We start from the raw sequence: 21,769 nt of genomic DNA on the forward strand, positions 1-21,769 counted from the left end.
ATCTGGAAAGACCACAAATACATGGAAGTTAAATAACATATTAGTAAACACTGAATGGGTCAACCAAGAAATCAAAGAAGAAATAAAAAATCACATGGAAACAAGTGAGAATTAAAATGCTATGGTCCTGGGGCGCCTGGGTGGCTCAGTGGTTTGGGCTGCTGCCTTCGGCTCGGGTCATGATCTCAGGGTCCTGGGATCGAGCCCCCCATCGGGCTCTCTGCTCCGCGGGAAGCCTGCTTCTCTCTCTCTCTCTCTCTCTCTCTCTCTGCCTGCCTCTCTGCCTACTTGTGATCTCTGTCTGTCAAATAAATAAATAAAATCTTTAAAAAAAAAATGCTATGGTCCAAAATCTTCAGGATGCAGCAAAAGTCGTTCTAAGAGAGGTTTAACGCAATCCAGGCCTACCTCAAGAAGCAAGACAAAAAAAATCTCAAGAAACCTAACCTTACATGTAAAGGAGATAGAAAAAGAAGAGTAAACCAAACCCAAAATCAGCAGGAGGAAGGAAATAGTAAAAATTAATGCAGAAATAATGATATAGAAACCAAATAAATCAATCAATAAATAGAACAGATCAATGAAACCAGGAGCTAGTTCTTTGAAAAAAATCAGTAAAACTGAAAAACCTTTAGCCAGACTTCTTAAAAAAGAGAGAGAAAAAGAGAAAGCAAACATCACAAATGAGAGAGGAGAAATAACCACCAACACTACAGAAATAACAATTATAATAGGATATTATGAAAAATTATATGGCAACAAATTAGATAAGCTAGATGAAATCGGTAAATTCCTAGAATGGATTAAAATCTGAAACGGGTAGGGGGGTGCCTGGGTGGCTCAGTGGGTTAAAGCCTCTGCCTTCAGCTCAGGTCATGATCCCGGGTCCTGGGATCAAGCCCCACATCGGGCTCTCTGCTCAGTGGGGAGCCTGCTTCCTCCTCTCTTTCTCTGCCTGCCTCTCTGCCTACCTGTGATCTCTGTCTGTCAAATAAATAAATAAAGTCTTAAAAAGAAAAAACTGAAACAGGGGACACCTGGGTGGCTCAGTTGGTTAAGCATCTGCCTTTTGCTCAGGTCATGATCCCAGGGTCTTGAGATCGAGTTCAGCATGGGTCTCTCGACTCAGTGGGGAGCTTGCTTCTCCCTCTGCCTCTGCCGCTCCCCTTGCTTGTGCTCTCACTCTCTGTCAAATAAATAAAATCTTAAAAAAAAAAAAAACTGAAACAGGAAGAAATAGAAAATTTGAACAGACTGACTCCTAGCAAGGAAACTGAATCAGTAATAAGAAAACTCCCAACAAACAAAAATACAGGGCCAGATGGTTTCAAAGACAAATTCTACCGAACATGTAAAGAGGACTTAGTACCTATTGTTCTCAAACTATTCCACAAAATAGAAAAGGAAGAAAAACTTCCACATTCATTCTGAGGCCAGCATTACCTTGATATCAAAACCAGATAAAGACACCACAAAAAAGAGAACTATAGGCCAACATCTATGAACAGAGATGCAAAAATCCTCAAGAAAATACTAGCAAACCAAATCCAACAATATTGTAAAGAAAATCAGTCACCACGATCAAGTGGGATTTATTCCTGGGATGCAAGGGTGGTTCAATATTCATGAATCATTGTGATATATCACATCAATAAGAGAAAGGATAAAAACCATATGATCATTCTAATAGATGTAGAAAAAGCATTTGACAAAGTACAACATCCATTCATGATAAAAACCCTCAACAAAGTAGATTTAGAGGGAACATATCTTAACGTAATAAAGGGCTTAAATGAAAAACCCACAACAAACATCATACTCAACGGGAAAAATCTCAGAGCTTTTCCCTTAAGGTCAAGAACAAGACAAGGATGTCCACTCTACCCTCACCACTTTAATTCAACAAAGTACTGGAAGTCCTAGTCTCAGCAATCAGGCAACAACGACAACAAATAAAAGGTATCCAAATTGGTAAGGAAGAAGTAAAACTTCCATTATTCGCAGATGACATGATACTATATGTAGAAAACCCTAAAGACTCTATCAAAAAACTACTAGAACCGATTCATAAATTCAGCAAATTTGCAGGATATAAAATCAACATATAGAAATCTGTTGAATTTATATATATTAAAAGTGAAGCAGCAGAAAGAGAAAATAAGAAAACAATCCCATTTACAAGTGCACCAAAAATAATAAAGTACTTAGGAATAAACTTGACCAACAGGTGAAAGTTCTGTATTCTGAAAACTAAAAAATAAACACTGATGAGAGAGACAGAATATGACACAAAGAAATGGAAAGACATTCTATGCTCATGAATTGGAAGAACAAATATTGTTAAAATAGCTATATTACCCAAAGCAATCTACATATTTAATGCAACCCTTATCAAACACCAACAGCATTTTTCTCAGAACTGGAAGAAACAATCCTAAAGTTTGTACAGAAACACAAAGACCCTAAATGGTCAAAGCAACCTTGGACAAGAATAACAAAGCTGGAGGTATCACAATTCCAGACTTCACATTGTATTATAAAGCTGTAGTCATCAAGACAATGTGGTGCTGGCACAAAAACAGACACACAGATCAATGGAAGTGAACCAAAAACCCAGGAATAAACCCACAATTACATAGTCAGTTCTTCTATGACGCTCATCTTCTAAAGATGCTCGACATCACTCAGCCACTGTGGGAAACAGAATGGAGTTTCCTCAAAAAGAAATCCAATCACCCTAAGGATCCTGTTTTGCATCACTGGATATTCACCCCCGAAACACCAAAACACTAGTTCAAAGGAATATATGCAATCCTTTGTTTATTGCAGGGTTATCTATGATAGCCAAGTTATGGAATCAGCTCAGATGCCAACTGATAGATTTGCTGCTAAAGAAAATATGGTATACAAATACAATGGACTATTATTCATCTATAAAAAAGAATAAAATCTTACCATTTGCAAAGACATGGATGGAGCTAAAGAATACTAAGTGAACTAAGGCAGTCAGAGAAAGACAATACCATATGATTTCCCTCATATGTGGAGTTTGAGAAGCAAAACAAATGTGCAAAGGAAAAAGAAGAGAAGCAAACCAAGAAAGAGACTCTTAGCTATAGAGAACAAACTGACCGTTACCAGAGGTGGGGGGGGGGGTTGGATGAAATAGGGGATAGGGATGAAGGAGGGCACTTGTCATGGGCACGGGGTGATGTATGGAAGTGTTGGATCACTCTATCATACACCTGCAACTAATAGAACACTATGCATTAACAGTAGTGGAATGAAAATAAAAGTTTAATTTAAAAAAAAAAAAGGTAAAAACCCCCTCATTTAATGTACACTAAAGGTTTGTGCATTTTTTTTTTAATTATTTATCTATTTGATAGACAGAGAGAGATCACAAGGAGGCAGAGAGGCAGGGGGAAGCAGGCTCCCCGCTGAGCAGAGAGCCCGATGTGGGGCTCGATCCCAGGACCCTGAGATCATGACCTGAGCCGAAGGCAGAGGCCTAAACCACTGAGCCACCCAGGCGCCCCAGGTTTGTGCATTTTATTGAACATAAATTTTCTGTGAAAAGAAAAAAACCTGCTGTTCATCCAAGGTTCCAGGAATGCAGGAAGAACAATAGAAATGACCGCCAGGGCCACCATCTTTCAGTCCCCTCCCCCGCTTCCTTAACCCTAGACTCTCCTGCCAAAAGGGTGTATGCCCAGGTCACCTCTCCATAGGTAACCCAATACCTATGCAGGAAACAGGAGTATCAGGAGTCCTCACCCCATACATTCCGATCACCAAATATGGATGTGAGCCCATGCCCTACCTTGGCCCGATAAAAGACCCCCGCCAACTCCCTCCCAGTGCGACTTCCCCCACTCCCCTTTCTGGAGTCTCGCCCGAGGGTGCCCACCTCCTCCCAGTGCAACTTTCCTGGCTCCCCTTCTCCTGAGCCCTGAAACTTCCCCAGAGAGTGCCTTTAATAAATCTTGCCTTGTGCCTACCTTGCCTTGTGCCTACCTTACCTCGCCTGCGAAACTTTACATCTACAAATAAACGTTAAGCACGCTGACATATTTAGAGGGAAGTTAACTGATGTCCCTGACTTTCTTTGAAATGCACCAAAATTAAGATGCATTAATGGATGGACAGGGGAATGTATGAATGGAGAGCTCTGTGATAAAGCAGATATAGTAAAACATAACTAGCACACCTAAATAGTGGGTAGAGGAATGTTTACTCTTCAATACCTTCAAATTTTCTGAAAGTTTTAACATTTTCCTAAAAGGTTGGGGGGTGGGGAATAAATGGGCTAATTCATTGTTAATTTGATAAGAATTTGAAAATTATAAAAATTACTCCATCCCAAAATTTAATTGTAAAAGTCTAGAGTTTTGGTAGCCTGTGATAGAATATAAATATTCTGACTTGCAATATAAAATTCTGGCCTGCAATCCAAGCATTTTAAGTAAGCGCATTAAAGTTATTCAACTCTAATCAATACCCAGCTCGTACCCATGCTCCATGATTCTAAGCCATTCGACTTTTGCTCCGCACATTCTGCCTGCCTTTGCCATTAGCTCTTTCCGGAAATTGAAGCAAGAAATAAAAAATGTACAGTGCTTTTTGCCCAGGATTTTTGGTTTATTTGTTGGGGTTTTATTTGTTGTCTTATTTTTTAAATTTTCTAAACTGCTCATTGTTAAAAAATATGTATGTGAATCAAAGAATGAGGCAAGCTCTATTTTAAACTGCTTGACGTATAGTCTGCTAGGATCCCTTCAAAGGATATACAGTCCTTGAAGTATTTATATAAATACACATGTACACATAACCTTTCAATATTTTCATAAATAGGATCATATTAAACAGTCTTCTGAATTTTACTTCCTCTAGAAAACAGCACAACATATATATGGCAGCCATTAGTGTTCACCAATATCCGGTTTCCTCTCTTCCTTGTGAATACATGGGTATGGGCCATGTGGCGAGGACGGGCCACTGCACTGAGTATAAATGATATGTACTTCTGCCCAGCTGAAAATTTGTTGGGCTGGACAAGTTCTCTCTCTGGCACAGTGATCAGCAACATTCAAGGTAGTGGCTGTTTTGTTAGCCTCAGTCCCTGAGTGACTACTATGAACACAGTTCCCCCAACAATGTATAGTGAGCAAGAAATAAATTTTTACTGATTTAATTCCCTGAGATTTGGGGGGACTGGTTCTTACTGAGCATTACTTAGCCATTCCTCACTAATACACTGAATATTTCTTAAGGTACACATATTTGATCTACATCATTAAACAGTAGTCTTAAATTAATGCAGTAAATTGTATCTATTACTCATCGTTGAGCATTTGATTTTTTGAAATGTTTGCTACAATAAATATTGCTTGCATGTGCACATAGCTGTGCGTGCACGTGCGCACATGCATACACACGCAGAGCTCTGTTACGATCCACTCGTAAAGTTTTTTCTGGATAAAACCCTTCTGAGAGTGTAATTACCAGGTAAAAGTTTCTAAACATTAGCCAGAAACTGCCAACTGTCCTCCAAAATGCTGAGCCAACTTAAACTCCTCTATCAAGAGAAAATAAGAGTATCAGTTATCCTACAGGTTCACCTGGCATCAGTTATATTCTTCTTTAAAAACAATGCCAGTAAAATAGGTGGCATTTATATCTCATTGTTGCTTTGGCGTGTACCATAATTAGTCATCTTTTCATGGGTTTAAAAGCTATTGGTATTCCTTCTGTGAATTGGCTATTTCTGTCCTTAACCCATTTTTGTCTGCTGATTTTATAGGAGATTTCTGTAAATCTTTAATTCCTTGGTTCTTATACTAGCTGCAAGTATTTTCTCTCAGCCTGTCCCTCACCTTTTAAGTGTTCTTATTGCAACTTCTGCTACAGAGAAACATAAAAATTTTCCTGTAGTCCATACAGCCAACTTCTCCTTTATGGTTTTTGGAAAGTGTGCCCTACCACAAAAGAAAAATGTATTAAATGTTTTCCAATCAATTGTCGCTAAAACCTTTATTAATCCATTTTATCTCCACTGATTTGAAAAGTTCTCCATACCTTACAACAAAAGCCTAAGAATGGGTCTTTTATGGGTTCCATATTGTATTTTACTGATATTTGGGTTTCCTCTATGATTTTCCCCTACTAGAATACGTGATGTTTTCAAATATCTACAAATTATATAAAGTTTAGTATCTGACATTAATATTCTATTTTTTCAACATTTTCTCAATCCTTTAATTTTCATGAGGGACTTCATAATCCATGAGCCAATTTCTCACCCTTAACCTTGCAAAACAATACCAAATCTAACAACAACAAGAACCCACACTGTAATTCTAACTGGAACTACTTCCAATCTATAGAGTAATTTGCACACATTAGAATTTTTATAACAATGTCCTCTCATTCAGAGATACAATAAAGCTTTGAATTTGTATTTAATCTTAAACCTTCTTGTTCAGTATTTCTTCCCAAGTATTTCATAGTTTTTGTTGCTATAGCAAATAGTATTCCCCCTTGCATAATATTTCCTAACTGGTTATTACTGGTACAAAGTCAAACTACTGCTTTTTGTGTAATCATCTAGTGTTTAGTTACTTTCCTGAATACTCTTAACAGTTCTAACCACTTTTAAACTTAGCCTTTTAGATTTTTAGGTATACAATCATATCTGGGTTCTAATTTAAAAATCAGTCTTCAGTGCTCTGGGACACCTGAGTGGCTCAGTTGGTTAAGTGTCCTACTCTTCATTTTGGCTCAGGTCATGATCTCAGGGTCATGAGATCAAGTCCCACACTGGACTCTGTGCTGAATGTGGAGCCTGCTTAAAATTCTCTCTCTCCTTCTTCCCTGGCTCTCCCATGCCCCATTCATGTGCTTTCTCCCTTAAAAAAAAAATCACTGTTCAGTTCTATTTTGGGGTATTAATACAGTGGTTCCTAAATGCCTATTTCCACTATACCTAGGGTAACAAAATAATGGAATTTTATGGTTGGAAGGGACATTATAGTGATCTAATTCAAGGGTTATATAGTCAAGTACTTACTGGGGTATACTGATAAGATAAATGTGAGAAGGTGTAAGACTATAAGGAATTGGAGAAACTTGAAAGAAATGTTGAGAACAGGTTGTATCTAAAAAGGAGAGCTACCATTCTCTCCCAATTGATGGGTGCCATGAGGAAATGCAGACTCGGTGTCTATTTTTCAAGAGGCGCTAGGTATAAAGACTTTTGTTTGAACTCCTAACTTTAAAAAACATTAAACAAAAGCCAAACTAATCACAACAGCTAGCTTCCAATCTAGAAACTTCCCTGAAGCTAATCCAATACCTTCATTTAAGGCAATTTAAACTCAGGTGTGTCAGAGATCGCAAGAATAGCAGATGACAGGCAAGGGCTTCGTATTTTGTTTAGCTCTTTGGTGGGTCAGAAGAGTATTTACAAAGTGCTAGGACTAGGCAAATGCTTTGCTTGGTTTGGTTACAGACAAGGAGTTTAGTCCCTAATGTCCATACTTTGTCCTCTGGCTTGTCTTGCCTTGGATTTGCAATCATGGCAAATGCAAAGTATACCTTTTATTTTTTATTTTAAGTTTTTAAAATATTTTATTTATTTTGACAGAGAGAGAGAGACCACAAGTAAGCGGGGGAGGGGGGAAGCAGGATCCCCGCTGAGCAGAGAGCCTGATGCAGGGCTGGATCCCAGGACCCTGGGATCATGACTTGAGCCGAAGGCAGAGGCTTAACCCACTGAGCCACCCAGATGCCCCCAAAGTTTACCTTTTAAATTCTCCTTCCAGTTTGGGGGAAGTTCCACATTATACTCCCTGTCACCGATATGGAAGTCAGAGCTCAACTTGCAGGACCCAGCCTTCCTTGCAGCTGGAAACGTGTGGGTGACCCAAGCTCCACCAATCAGGGAAGTTTGTAGAAGACTTTGACTTGGGAGGGATTAACAGGGGAAACCAGTGAGGCATAGACCATGTTTGGTGGCAGAGGGATCCAGTTCTCTGCGGCAGCACAGGACGCGAGCATGCCAAAAGTGGTGGTGGCGATGACTGTGGTAAGATGGAGTTCTTGGAAGCAGTGCAAATGGAGCGTTGAGTCATGGGTGGTGCAGTGGTAACAGAGGCCATTTTCCCATCAGACAAGTTCTACAGCCCAATTCTGGGCACTGTTCCTAGAATTTAGTTTCAGGCTGATTTCTTGAGCCCTCCAATGATACTGTGAACCACCCAGGATCCTTTTAATAAATTCCTTTTTTGTTTAGCTAGCCAGAGACAGTTCTCTTTGTTAAAACTAAGGCTTCACCAATACAAAGAATACCATCTGGCAGTGACAGAATCAAATCAAAGATCCTGGTCTTTTTGATTCCTGGGCCAGTATTTTTTCTATGACATCACCTTATTTATATTTAACGCTTTTACGAAGGTTCAAAACACTGTTTTCAAAAAATGTATGCCAAGGCTGCCATCTCAAAGAGATGCTATGAACACTGTCAGAGTGTCTATTTAGCTCATGATGAGAATAGATGTTTCAGTGCTTTTGGATTATATCTTAGTTTTTGCTTTTGTTCGCACAGACTCATAGACTTAAAAGATGTTAGACTTACAATAAAAACACCCATAAAAACACAGAGCTGTTTGAATAAAGATAGAGCAAAACCACATAAAGGGAGAGATAATTGTCTGAGATAAATCAGAATGAGATCATTACAATGTTCCAAGCACTAAATTTATATTCTTCTTCCTTGAAGTAAAGGACAGTAATGGGGTGGATTATGGCAATGTTTCCCAAATTCAGTTCACCAATGAAGATGTTTATTTTCCACCTTCATGGCCTCCAAGGCTTTTAAGATTTTCTTCCAACCTCATTTATTAAAGAACTTTTTAAAAAATATTTATTTATTTGAGAGAGAAATAGAGTGCACAAGCGGGAGGGACAGAGGGAGAGACAATCTTAAGCAGATTCCGTGCTAAGTGTGGAGCCTGACGTGAGGCTTGATCAGGACCTGAGCTGAAACCAGTCAGATACTTAACTGACTGTTTTCAATGACCTCATCATCAATAAATCTGTAACTTCACTGAAATACAGAAAATAAGCCATAGATTTCTATTACTCTTTTTGGTGACATGAAGTGGCAACTATCAGGATAAAGGGTTTTCATTTTCTAGTGTCCACAGTGTGCTATAATAAGAACTTTCTATATATTATCATATTTAAGCATCACAACTTTTCTAATACAGTGGGTATTATCATCCCCATTTTACAGGTGAAAACACTGTTCAGCAACTTACTGCTGGCAAGTGGACCAATGTTAGAACTGAGATTTGGATTCAGGTCAGCAAGTCCAAAATCAGATCTTATTTCTATTATACTACCTCTCTTAGGTAGAATTTGAATTTTATAAGAGAAAAAAACTTTCTCGAGGCTCTAAATCTTCTAAGGCATTTATTACATGGATGTTTATAGGTCCAAGAGGTAGCTGTGAAAGACACAGGAAGGATAAACAGGGCATGGGCCTTACCCTCTGCGAGCTCAGTCCTGGAGAGGAGAAAAGGTGAGCACGCAGAAAACCAAAATATGCACAGGATTCCTGGGGTAGGTGTCATCTCCAAGGGGTAGCTCAAGGCTTGGGGGCTTAGGGAGGTGGCCAGAGAGAGGAACTAATCATATCTTCCCTGGCATGGGGCCGGGCCCTCGCTGATGCTGCAGGCTATAGTTCAGAATCCAGGGCCCACAGGGGGAAGCCGCATCTTGCCATGTTCCTGATTGCACAAAACACTGGCCCTGCGAAGCCTAGTCCCTGCCCAGCTCCCTGCTGAGGTCTGCCCGGGAGCCCCCTGAGACTCTGAGGAAGGCTCCCTGCGCTCTCCTGGGTCACAACCAGCGACTCCCATCAGGTGACCTGACAGACAAAAGACAGAACAAGGACCCCCACAAGGCAGAAGAGAAATATTTCCTGCCCAACCTGCCTCTTGTTTCCACCAGTCCCCTCATTCCTTGAGGCCATTTATGAGGTGATTATCTCAAGAAGGCCCACACAAGAATCCATTCATCTGTTATCAGGAGTGGCATCTTCTGTGGAAGCGGCTGATTAGCTCCCACTCTCCTGGTTTCCCTGAGAGAGGCACAAATCTCTGAGAAGAAGGGTAAGGAAATGCCTAGGGCTTGGATTGCTCCCCCAGTAAAAGGTCAGGGCTCTGAGTCCCCAGGTGTGCGCTCACAGTGCCAGGTATGTAAGTAGGGGAAAGACGCAGGGCCACAGAGGTAAGGCCCAGAGGCCTACTAGCCTCAGTCCTGTCTCTGCGTGCCTACTCCTGCAATGCACAATTTGCAAAGGGGAACATTTTACAAGTGTTTATTTATAAACCGACATCCAAGGGCTTCACAATATCAGTGACTGGAAAGGGCCACAGAGACCATGACATGGGCGAAAGTGAGGTGCAGGCAGGCGCAATTGCCTAAGTCCCTTCTCTCATGCAGGTCAGGCCTAGCTCTCCCTGACTCCCCTCCAGTCAGAGAGAGACCATCCTTCCCCAGGGCAAGGCAATCAATTATTTGCTTGTTTGCTGTGGACCTGGCGACTAAACAGCCCTGAGAAACAGGGCCGCTCATGAAATGATTTGACAAACATGTAGGGTACTTGACCGGAGCCAACTGTGGGTTCTGGCGAGTAATCAAATTAGCAGGGGCTACCCGTGGATAGCAGATGAACTGCACTGAGCACCTTGTCTCGCCCAGAGTCAGGGCTCCATCAGTGGGGACTTCTATAAGAGTCTTCCTCTAGTAAGAGGGAAATAAGGGGAGGGGGTGGCAAGGGTCAGGCCATGACCAAACTCCCATGAAAACACTGAGAGGCTGGGAGGATTGGCCTGTCCTATGAAGACAATGTCACCGCCTCCAAACTGGAACCCCCAAGAATAATCCTAGCAGTTGGCCATTCCGCTGGGGAACTAAGACCTTCACGGAGCCCAGAGCTAAGTGCCAGGAATCGAGCCATGAACAGGACGACCAAGGTCCCTGGCCCTCGGGAAGGAGAAGACACACAGGTGCACGCGCACCAGACGACCACTATCTAAATCAAGCACCTGCAAGTTGTACGAAGTGCTGTGAAAGGGGGCAGCGAAATGCTAAGGCTAACAGGGAGCCATCTACTTATGGCAGGAGAAGCAGAAAGAAAGCCCTTCGGGCAGAGTGCCACTCAAGATGAGCCTTAGAATTTGCCCTGGAAAGGCCTGGGGTGTGGACATTCTAAGCAGAGGGAAGGGCGTGTGCATAGGCTTGGAGGCAGGAAAGAGCTTGACAATGTTTGTTCATTTGTTCGAGAAACTGAGTGGCAGCCAGCGAGGCCAGAGGACGAGGCTGGGGAACAAGAAGTGATTAATACTGGAAACATAAACAGAGTCACATCACTGGGGACTCAGCCGGCTGCCCTGAAACGTCTGGATTTTACTGTAAGGACGGTGGCAAGCCCGGGAAGGGCTCTGCAGGCTGGGCATGACCTGATCTGGTTTCCATCGTAAGGAATTCCTGGCCGGGAGAGGGCCTCAAGATGGGGGTGGGGGTGTGGGGAGAGGAGCTGGTTGGTTCCAAGCACGCGGTGCCTCGAGGCCATCCTCTGTCACACGGCCTGGCGGGCCTTTCTTCCACCCACGGTCGGGCCTCCATCTGCATCGCAACTTTTCCTCCTTGGATCTCCTGCCCGGGGCCTAAGTGCCTCCCAAAAAGTCCCATAAACTCCCTCAAGTGTTTCCAACAGACTTTGCTAGAGTGTTGGGAAAATGGATGCTTTTGTAAAAGGACACAAAATAACAAAAGCAAAACCACTCCCTCGTTTCTGATGGAAATCTGTTTCCTCCTAATGGCTTTCCATTAGTCCCCTGCCTGGGCAAAGGTCTTTGCTCCTTCCTCCTTCTCCCTTTATTTTCCAAAAGGCCATGAACATGCGTATGACTATGAACAAAAACAAAGAGCTATAAATTCTTATTGATCCCAGAAGGTTGGCAATTCTAAACAATAAAAATATGTCCTGACTGTTTCTCTCAAAAGAACATTCTGGAGACACAAAACAGCTTTGTTAAGACAACAAATGAGTTTGGGGGACACTTTGAACCTGATGGTGGCCTCACATCACCAGGTATTGATGGAATAGGCAACTCCAGATACACAGCTGGAAATATGCCCTTCTACACACCCTCCACCCCCTCCTGGACTCACTTCCTCACTGGTCAGCCCGCATCTGGACTGCCCCAAGTTTCTTATATAGCTTTTGGCCACTACTGTTTTCAGGAGTCAGAATTCTCAGTAAAGAGAAAGTCCCCTTTGTTCTCCCATCCATGATTTAATTTTCATCCTCCTGAACGCGCTATTCACTTTGTTTTCAGGCTAAGAAGTCTCACAATTGTACTAGATCCTGAATTTGAATTTCCCTGTGTTTCCACTGTTTGGCAGTCTGCCCAGGTCAGCCACTGGACAATCCCAGAATTCAGCTCTACCTTAGAGAAAACCTTCATTGCGCACGATTTCTTATTATAGTTCTAACTACTGTCATGTATTTTCCCCTCGATTTGTCTTTTTAGATTTTTCAAAACACACCGATGTGTGTGCGTCTTTTTATGTTTTTCAAAACACACCGATGTGTGTGAACTCACCTACACACAGATGCATACCAATCGCCTCTCCGCTGATAATCAGGAAAGTTTCCACTATCTTTTCCAACTGGATCACATTCCTAGGGAGCTGTCTCTCCTTTTTGCCCCAGATTTCAGAGCAGGGGGGCCCTTAGCTACATTTTTTCCTCCCAGTCTCACCACCATGCACTCTTCCGGGCATTCCCTGGAGCCTTCAATACCAGGATTCAGAAGAGGACAGAACTGACTTTCTGTGCTTTTGTCTCTCTGTTCTTGCCTATAAGCTTCTTTTATATGCAAATGCACAAACTTTACTAGAAATGGGCCAAACTTGATCACAAAGTAGTAGGAACACAAAGATGTATCAAGTCCTAATAAAAAGCATGTAGTAAATTAGTTAGGCAGCACCAGGGAAGAAACTGTTTTTTTGCTCTTTGGACAGTCTTGAAGGGAAAACGGATTATTGCTGGCAGCATCTGGCTTACCTGAATGTATTGTAATCCACCATCTTCGTGAGCCTAGAGTCAGCAGCTCTAAGAACCTGCTTGAGCTCTCTGGATTTTGATTCTTCTTCTTTCAGCTTTTGTAGGATAAGTTCAATGCTGCTCATGGGAAACTGAAGCAGGGGGAAGGAAAGGATGGATATTAAAACATGCCTGAGCCATAGGGAGCCCAATCTTTCTGATGGCCGGGAAACAGACTTTTCACGCTCTGAACCTGAAGGTAGCTGGGCATGGCTTTCCACAGAGACCACCACAGAGAAGACACAACTAGAATTAAATCTCTTCAGTTGCAGTTTTAGGACAATGAGTGACATAGGCATAGGCCCAGATCAAAGAGAAAATGAGCTTAAGGGACAGCAAGCCACAGAAATCAGAAAACAGTCCCTTAGCCTTCTCCCCTGAACCCTTGGATGTTGGCCTAATGGGTTGGGAGATCCTAATGGAGCGATTAGTGATTCAGGATTCGATAAAAGTGGACCCTCAATTTCTCTGGATCTTATGAGTGGGCCCTCTGGGACTAGCGGCCGTCAGACTGTGCACTGAGCAGAGCATGGCCGGGTGTCGGAGATCCACATGCACTGCAACCCCGACATTCATTCTATGGCAGCCCCCAGGTGTCGTCTCCTACCCTGTGATTAGGTTTTTGACTCTAAAAATATTTCTTACTCAATCCAGTAAAGCATAAGCTTCTAAATAATTACAGCTAAATGTCCAAAAAAAGAGAGAGAGAGAGAGAGAAGACTGAATGCGAAGATTCAAAACACTGATGTTAATTTAGTATAAAGGTCTCTTTTTTCCACCACGGGGTTTGTGACCTATCACAGCCCCCCTTCCTCCCCACCTTCTGCACTGCCTTTCATCTACTTCCATGATTCGATCTATTAGGTCTTTTGCGAAGATATTAAGGAACATATTAATTTGCAAAGATATTAAGGAGCATATTAATTTTGGGGCGCCTGCGTGGCTCAGTCAGTTAAGTGGTCAACTCCTGATTTTGGCTCAGGTCATAGAGTTGTGAGATCGAGTCCCATGTCAGGCTCCATGCCCAGTGCCGGGTGTGGGTCCTAATTAAAAAAAAAAAAAAAAAAAAGCAAAAACAAAAAACAAACTAACAAAAAACAAGGAGTATAGTAATCTTTCTCTTCTTCAAAAGTCCTTGTTAAGGGTAGTTTTAAAATAATGCAGCTTTCACTTGGGATGTTGAAACCAGATAATGTCCTACCCTGCTTTTACCTTTCTGAAAGGAGAAAAGCCCTTTATATCTTACAGATATATATGTATATATACATATATCCATACACTCAAGCTATGTTAATATATGTATATAATATATGTACAAACAATATGTATATAGAACTATGTATCTAGAACACATATATACCTATATATAATATGTGCATGTTATATATATATATATATATATATATATATAAATACACACATACATACACATTATATATATATATGTATGTTAACATATAGGTTTGTCCTGTGTTTGAAAACTGAGTCCTCATTCACAGTAGCTATTGTAAATTGTACCCTGACAACACTTGCTATGGGCAAGTGATTTCATATGCATGATGGCATTTCCTCTGCATGGTAACTCTCTGAAAGAGTCAGCGTGTAAAGATGAGGCACGTGGAGCTCAGGGACAATACATGTCGAAGGCCTCTCAGCCAGGAAGCATGGAGCCATGTTTCCCAGCTGAGCCTGCTGTTTCCAGAAATCTAACTGCCCGATGATTGATCCCCTTTGCCTGAATTCAGTGCTTTTGGAGGTCTACCAGTTCACAGTTTTATGCTAATGCCAGGTCCCAACCCTGCAAATGGAGAAAGGGAGTGGCGGCCCTGGAGGGTGCTTCGGGTCGGGCTCTACCATCCAGAGGGAACACAGAGAAGAGCTGACAGCCCCCACCCGCCGAACCTTCTGGCCACACTCTGCCTGGGTCATTTTCTCCCGATGACTGCATCAGGGGCACCACCTATAGATGTCCCATGTCAGGCAGCAGTAGGAGCTGGGCCACTGCTGCCTGACGTGGGACATCTATAGGCAGCCTTTGTTCTCGGGCTCCCCAGAAGCCTGACTGACGCTTTCTCAGAGCCGCACTGTGTCCTGAGGCCTTTCGCGCCCCAACCTCCTTCTTACCTTCTCCTTTGTCGGGGGTTCAGACCTACATCTCAGGTTCCCCACCTGCTCTTGCTCCTTTCTCATTTATCCTTCATATGCATTCCCCGGGATGTCCCTTGCTTACTGAATTCAGCCTTGGCACCTGCTGCTCAGAGCCCCCAGACAGAAGAGGGTGATGGGATATACATAGAGAGACTGATCTTAGCAACTTAACCCTGAGCGTTTTATATATAAATGAAAGAGAATTGGTACTGTGTATAGAGATATAGAAAAAAATACAGATATAATTGACACATAAACATTATTTACAGGCAAACTTTTTTTAGATTTCCAAAAAGTTATCTGAGAGAGAGAGAGAGAGCATGAACAGGGGGAGGGGCAGAAGGAGAGGGAGAAGCAGACTCCCTGCTGAGCAGGAAGCCTGACCCAGCACTCCATCCCAGGACCCTGGGATCATGACCCTAGCCAAAGGCAGACGCTCAACTGACTGAGCCACCAAGGTAGCCCCTTACAGGCAGACTTCTAAAATGAATTGTTTCTAGGGGCACCTGGGTCGCTCAGTCAGTTAAGCATCTGTCTTCAGCTCCGGTCACGATCCTGGATTCCTGGGATGGAGCCCCAAGTCGGGCTCTCTGCTCAGCGGGGAGTCTGCGTCTCCCTCTGCCTCTGTGTTCCCTCTCCCTCTGTGTGCTCCCGTGTGCTCTCTCTCTCTCAAGTAAAGAAACAAAATCTTTAAAAAAAAATAAAATAGATGGTTTCTAGGTAGATTTTGCAATATTAGGCAATGTCCCTCAAATATACATGTTTGCACACCAAACCAATCCACACTCAAAATCAAGAATTCATCAACTGTCATTTTTCCAGAACAGCACTGCCATACTAGTACTTTTAGTGACAGTACCCAGCTGCCATTTTGTTTCAAACGAAAAAAACTCCAAGCTCACTGTTGCCAATTTGTCCTTGAATTCTTATTTAGGCCTCAGGTAGCTCCTGTTCTGGAAAGCTGCAACCCCAGCAACTACCGGGTTCCCTTGGGGCTTCTGTTTGTTCCGTTCTTGGCCGTCCTCATAGGCCTGTGCCAATTAACGGGGACTGCGCAGTGTGTGGCACCAGATTTTCTTCCTTTCCTATAGTCGCTGAATCTCTTTATGAAAACATTGTCAGCGTCAGCAGAAAAGCCAGGAAACTTGATTCAGTCCTGGGCCTGCCTCCTGCCTGTGCCCGGCATCCGTGCCGCTGGGCACCGGAGGGCCCAGCGTGTAAACAGAGGAGATCGGGACCCGTGGCCAAGTCGCGCAGATCCATTATTCATGGCCACGTGTGTGAATGCACAATGTAAGGCCGGTAGGCAGAAGAAAAGGCCTAGAGAAAGAAAAACACAGACTGCAGAGTGCTGAGGGGCAAGTGGAGAGTGCCACAGGCAGCTCACCTTATCTGAGTGCGCTTCCATGAAGTTTAAGGTGTACTTGTCAGCATTGAGCAAAAGAAACAGGTAGCCATTCACGTTCACTTTGGCTCCGATATACAGTTCCTCGGCCTTGATATATTCTGATAGTTCACTTTTAAAGACCTCTTGCCCAGGCTTCTTAACACGAGTTCTTTTCAAGAACTTCCCGCCAGTAATCCCTATAGAAAAAGAGAAAACTTAATGAGTACCCTTTGTTCTTCGAAGAACCATACAACTTGCCTTTAGAGTTCCTTCCTGCTCAAACACAGACCATACAGCTTAGCTTGTGAGCTCACACTGCCTATTCTTCTCAGACCTAAAGGGAGAATGAGGCACTAGGAGAACAACAGATTCCCTAGGTGAATGTATAAAGAAAAAAAAAAAAAGAGATACGGCATTCCAGCCTTTTCTTTCCCCTCTCTACTTCCTTCCCAATCCAAACACCTAAATAAACACTTAGTAAGTGCCTGCTGTATGCCCAGGAGCATATGGAGAACTGGGACATTAAGAAGATAACCCTGCTTCAGAGCACGTTTGAACAGTACCGCGTAGAAAACTCCCCACTTGAGCTTATTTCCACCTATCTGTCCCAGATGATGTCTTATATTTATTCCGACATGCGGATTAAGTGGAGGATGCCCAGCTTCTGGAAAGAAGCTTACTTAACTGTTTGAAGATAACTCTGAGAGTCCCATAACTTTTTTTTTTTTTTCCTACAGGCTAAATATCTTTGCTTCTTTTAGCAATGCCACGTATTTCTTACTTTCCAGAATTCTGACCATCTCATGTGCTCTCTTCTGGGGCTTATTTAGGCATTTTGTTTTTGTTTTTGTTTTGTGGCTCTTGGAAAGCAGCGAGCAGAACTGAGGATGAAACTCCAGTATCTTCTCTCTGCTACTTAACTGAAACCTTCAGGCATCTGAATACAACCTGAGCTTTGGGGGTCAACTTCATCACACTCCTGCCACATTCAAACATCAGAAGTGGCGGAAAGACACAGGCTTAGTAGCCAAACAGAGCTGGAGCCCATCCTGGCTCTGTCACTTGCTAGATAATCTTGAGGAGTTATTTAATCTCTTGGAACCCCTCTGAATTCTCACTGGTAAAATGGGAATAAAATTTGTAGGGAGCCATGAAAATGGGCCTTTCAGATCACCTATCACGGGGAATGTAGTTGACAAAGCACCCCGTGGCTATGCTCTGAAACCTATCCCTGGGTTTGGACCAAGGTCATGCTTCCCACAGGCTGCTGCCAACAAATGACTGGACAGGACAGGGACAAGGTAGGTCCATTCCTGCAAGATGGAGTCTCTTCCAACTAATGACTTGGCTCTCGGGTTCCTGGTCAGCCTAGCTGAAACTTGCTTAGAATCCCCTGCAATCTAAGACTTTCTTTCCTTTCTTCATTCCTGCTGTCCTTCACAGGAGTCAGACAGGCACTGAAGTCCGAGAGCTCTCCTGGCCTCTTCTGGCTCCTTCCACAATTCCCTTGCTGACATTTTCCCTAGTAAATCTCTTTTATATTCAGTACCATCTTGCGGTTTGCCCCTTGGAGGATCTGGACTAACATAAAACTTAACCTCTTGGAGTTTTTCTAAGGATAATGGTAGGTAGTCATGGCTGCTATTACTACTAAGAAGCTTGCAGCTGACATCTATTACCCTGTTTTAGGAGTGCTGCAATCTGTTTGGCCATCATCTTCCCCACTCTAGATGTACAGAGTTGATTTTTTTTTTTTTTTGTAGCCTCCACACCCAACGTGGGGCTTGAACTCACAACCCTGAGATCAAGAGTCACATGGTCTACCAAGCAGGCAGCCCCAGAGAGGATTTTTTGACCTTTAAGACCATGACTTTCTACTTATTCCTATTTGATTTCATATTTTAGGATTTGATCCGTTATTCCAATCACTATTGCAACCTGACTTAGTTATACAAATTATGCCTTATTCATTGGTGCACAGAGTGGCTCACAGCAACTCCTAAGAGCCGACTATTAAATCGTTAGGGATTTTGCAAGCCACTTGTTCGTGTTGGTTGCTTGAAATGCACTGTGGTTGAGGTGTCTGCTCCATGACATCTGACAAGTGCTGGAGATCAAGGCTTTTAAATTTTTTTCAGAAAGCCAGTTTACCAACACACTACTGATTCTTCTTCCCAGATATGCCTTTGGCACAGATAAAAAATTTTCAATGTGTTGGGACAAAGAGCAGAGCCATAGAGTTCCATAATTCGGTAAGTCAGAATCAATGGCTCGTCCGGGCAATGTCCACAGCATCAGTGCACTGCAGAGAGGCACTCCGTGGGCCTGTTTGCTGGAACCTTGGCAAGAGCCTCGACAGACAGAGAAGCCAGAGGGAGACAGACTTTGAAGATTAAATTTTTTTTTTAAAAATCTGGGATTGTCTTATACTTAAGCCAACATTTTGTCAGTGGTACTATCAAAAACAGAGATTTCCTCTTGTCTTGCTGTCTTTGCATGGAACTGGTGGTAGACAGACCATGATTCTGAAGCCCCTGGATTCCACAGAAGAACCTCAGAGGCCACAGCAGAAAGGGGAATAGTTTCCAAAAGGAGGCGTCCAGAGTCCCCCAACCCTGAGCCAAACAAACTCTTCCTGTGCCTCTTTCATCATTTTATATGTCTGGGTTCCCATTTAAGAGAGCTTTGTAAAATGAACTTTGGTGGTTAAAAAAAAAAGAAAAGAAATGAAAGCCACTGTCTTAGTCATCTAGGCTATAAAATCAAACCACGCTCCCTAACTTTCAAAATGAAGAGACAGTTTCTTATTCTGAGAAAATTGCTATAAGAGCTATACCTCTTACCTGAATTACTCTCAATAGGTTCAAATATTGAAATCGTGTCATCACTGAGAAAGTACGAAATAACAAACAACCTGTCCACATCTGCACATTTGTGTGTGAAGAGTTTTGCAAAAAAACGGAGGATATTGCTTATGTTGCCATAGCTAAATGGAAGAGAAATGAGGGTTACAGCCTTATTACAGAATTAAAAAAAAAAAAACCTGCAAAAGGTGCGCTATTTTTTTGAGGTATAACTGATTTACAATATATTAATTTCACCTGTACAACATGATTCACTATGACCACTGAAATAAGACTACTCAACAACTACTACCCCACATAGTTATATATTTTATTTCTTGTGATGAGAACTTTGAAGATCTACTCTGTTTGCAACTTTCAAATATGCGATACGGTATTATTGACTGTAAACACCATAATGTATTACATCCCAGGACTTCTCTATTTTATAACTGGAAGGTTGTACCTTTTTACCCCCTCCGCCCATTTCACCCACCTCCCCCATCTGCCAGGTGTGCTACAGTGTTAAGGGAGTAGCATAAACTCTCTGAAGTTGAAAAAGTTCAACCACCTTCTTATTATTTACGCTTTAGATCTATATGCAGAGAAATTCTCTCAGTTTATTAAAATCTCTCTTGTTCTTTAGATGTCCAGGGTAACCCTCCGGGAAAATGTACCCAAAACAAATGTCATAAACACACTCCTCAAACCATCTGCTTTGAACAGCTGTTTCCCACTCATGAGGCTGGTCAGCGGCCACAACAATCATGTCAACAGGAAGGACAGCACCTGCCCTTCACAGGTCCAGCAGCAAGAGGGTGTGTCCTGTCAGTGCCTGGAGCCATGACCCCATGGCCACCTCCCACGTTCTCAGGCCCGTTTCCTTGCTTCCTTCCAGCCCCACACCCTCTCCTCCCTGAGCCACTCCCCTAGCTCCCCAGCATCCCTCCAACTCCCTTCAAGAAAAAAATTACCTCTTCCCTTGCAAATGCTAGAATAAATAATGCTAAGATTAAATATAGCACTTATCACTCATATTGTGAGTGGCTATTACAGGTCTGTTTCCCCAGGGCAAGGACTGTGCCTTATTAGCCACTGGCTAATACAATACTTTTTACATTATAAGTACTCAATAAATGTTGGTAGAAGGTCATGAAAAGATCCAAATAGATTAAAATTTGCACTCAGAATTCTATGCATGAATAAAATAGTCTAGTGAATGTCGAAGATGGGATCAAATTCTAGAATAAAAGTTCCCAAAGCTGACTGCCTGGTCATTGAAGACATTAATTTATGGTCCATGAGTGGAAGCATGTCTGCGGAAATCAGCTAGTATAAGGTGGCCTTTAGATCAGGGAGGCACAAAGTAAAATAAACGATGAACTTCATCAATTCCCTGTCACAACTCAAAGCTGGGAGACGCTCGCTTTCAGTGTCTCCTATGCCAAAGATCATTCCTTCCCAGTGGTCACAGAGAATGAAAATACAACAACAAAACAACAAAATAGAACAAAACAGAACCCATATTTCTGATTTGCTTTTCTCTGCCCCTTTCTCCGAATGTCCAAGGAAGCAGGGCTGAAAAAGCATGGCGCCAAGATTCTCAGCTACATTGATGTAAGGCCTCCTGTAAGGTGGAAAGCAGCAGTTCAGAGGTTTGCCTCCAGGAACCCTGGGGCAAAACAGCCGGGACTCCACAGCTCTCTCCTCTTAATTCCTGGTTTCCCTGGCTTCAGACAGACCTCAGAGAGCATGGGGGGAGCTACACCTTGTCAACCATCTTCTCTGGTACATAGTTGGATTTATAAGCAACAAACAGATTTGGTAACCCCCATCTCATGGGGGAGTCATTAACTTTCACAGATACAGGAAGTATCCTTGAAACAACCGGAAGGAGGTTTAACATCAGGCCAAACGAACACTACTGTAAATTTTGCTTCTTAAAACTTAAGTGCGTTTAGAAGTGTGTATGTTAAGTGTGGGTTTTTCACTTTCAAAATGCCATTTTTTTTTTCACCTGAGTCTTGTGTTCTGGAGAGCTCGTCAGTCAGGAATATAATTTACTCAAAAATCTTTAGAGCAGCAGTTCACAAAGTTTGTTGTGTTTAAAAGTCACCTGGGGAACTTGTTAAATATACAGAATCCAGAGTCCTAACCCCAGGGATATGAATTCAGTAGTTAGCTTGTATCTCCAGAAACCTGCATTTTTAA

General features: G+C 42.5%; 1 protein-coding gene across 5 annotated transcripts in view; it reads right to left on the bottom strand.

Annotated features, from left to right (window-relative positions):
• EFHC2 (EF-hand domain containing 2) overlaps window positions 1–21,769 on the bottom strand; it is a 194,112-nt gene that overhangs the window by 66,507 nt on the left and 105,836 nt on the right. For all 5 annotated transcript variants that reach the window (XM_059157393.1, XM_059157390.1, XM_059157391.1 and 2 more), the window contains 3 exons: window positions 19,559–19,701; window positions 16,716–16,912; window positions 13,142–13,272 (listed from right to left, as the gene is read on the bottom strand). In XM_059157393.1, the coding sequence (XP_059013376.1) occupies window positions 13,142–13,272; window positions 16,716–16,912; window positions 19,559–19,701 (471 nt within the window). The remainder of the gene's footprint in view (window positions 1–13,141; window positions 13,273–16,715; window positions 16,913–19,558; window positions 19,702–21,769) is intronic.

Source organism: Mustela lutreola, chromosome X (genome assembly GCF_030435805.1).
Source record: "Mustela lutreola isolate mMusLut2 chromosome X, mMusLut2.pri, whole genome shotgun sequence".
NCBI lineage: Eukaryota > Metazoa > Chordata > Mammalia > Carnivora > Mustelidae > Mustela > Mustela lutreola.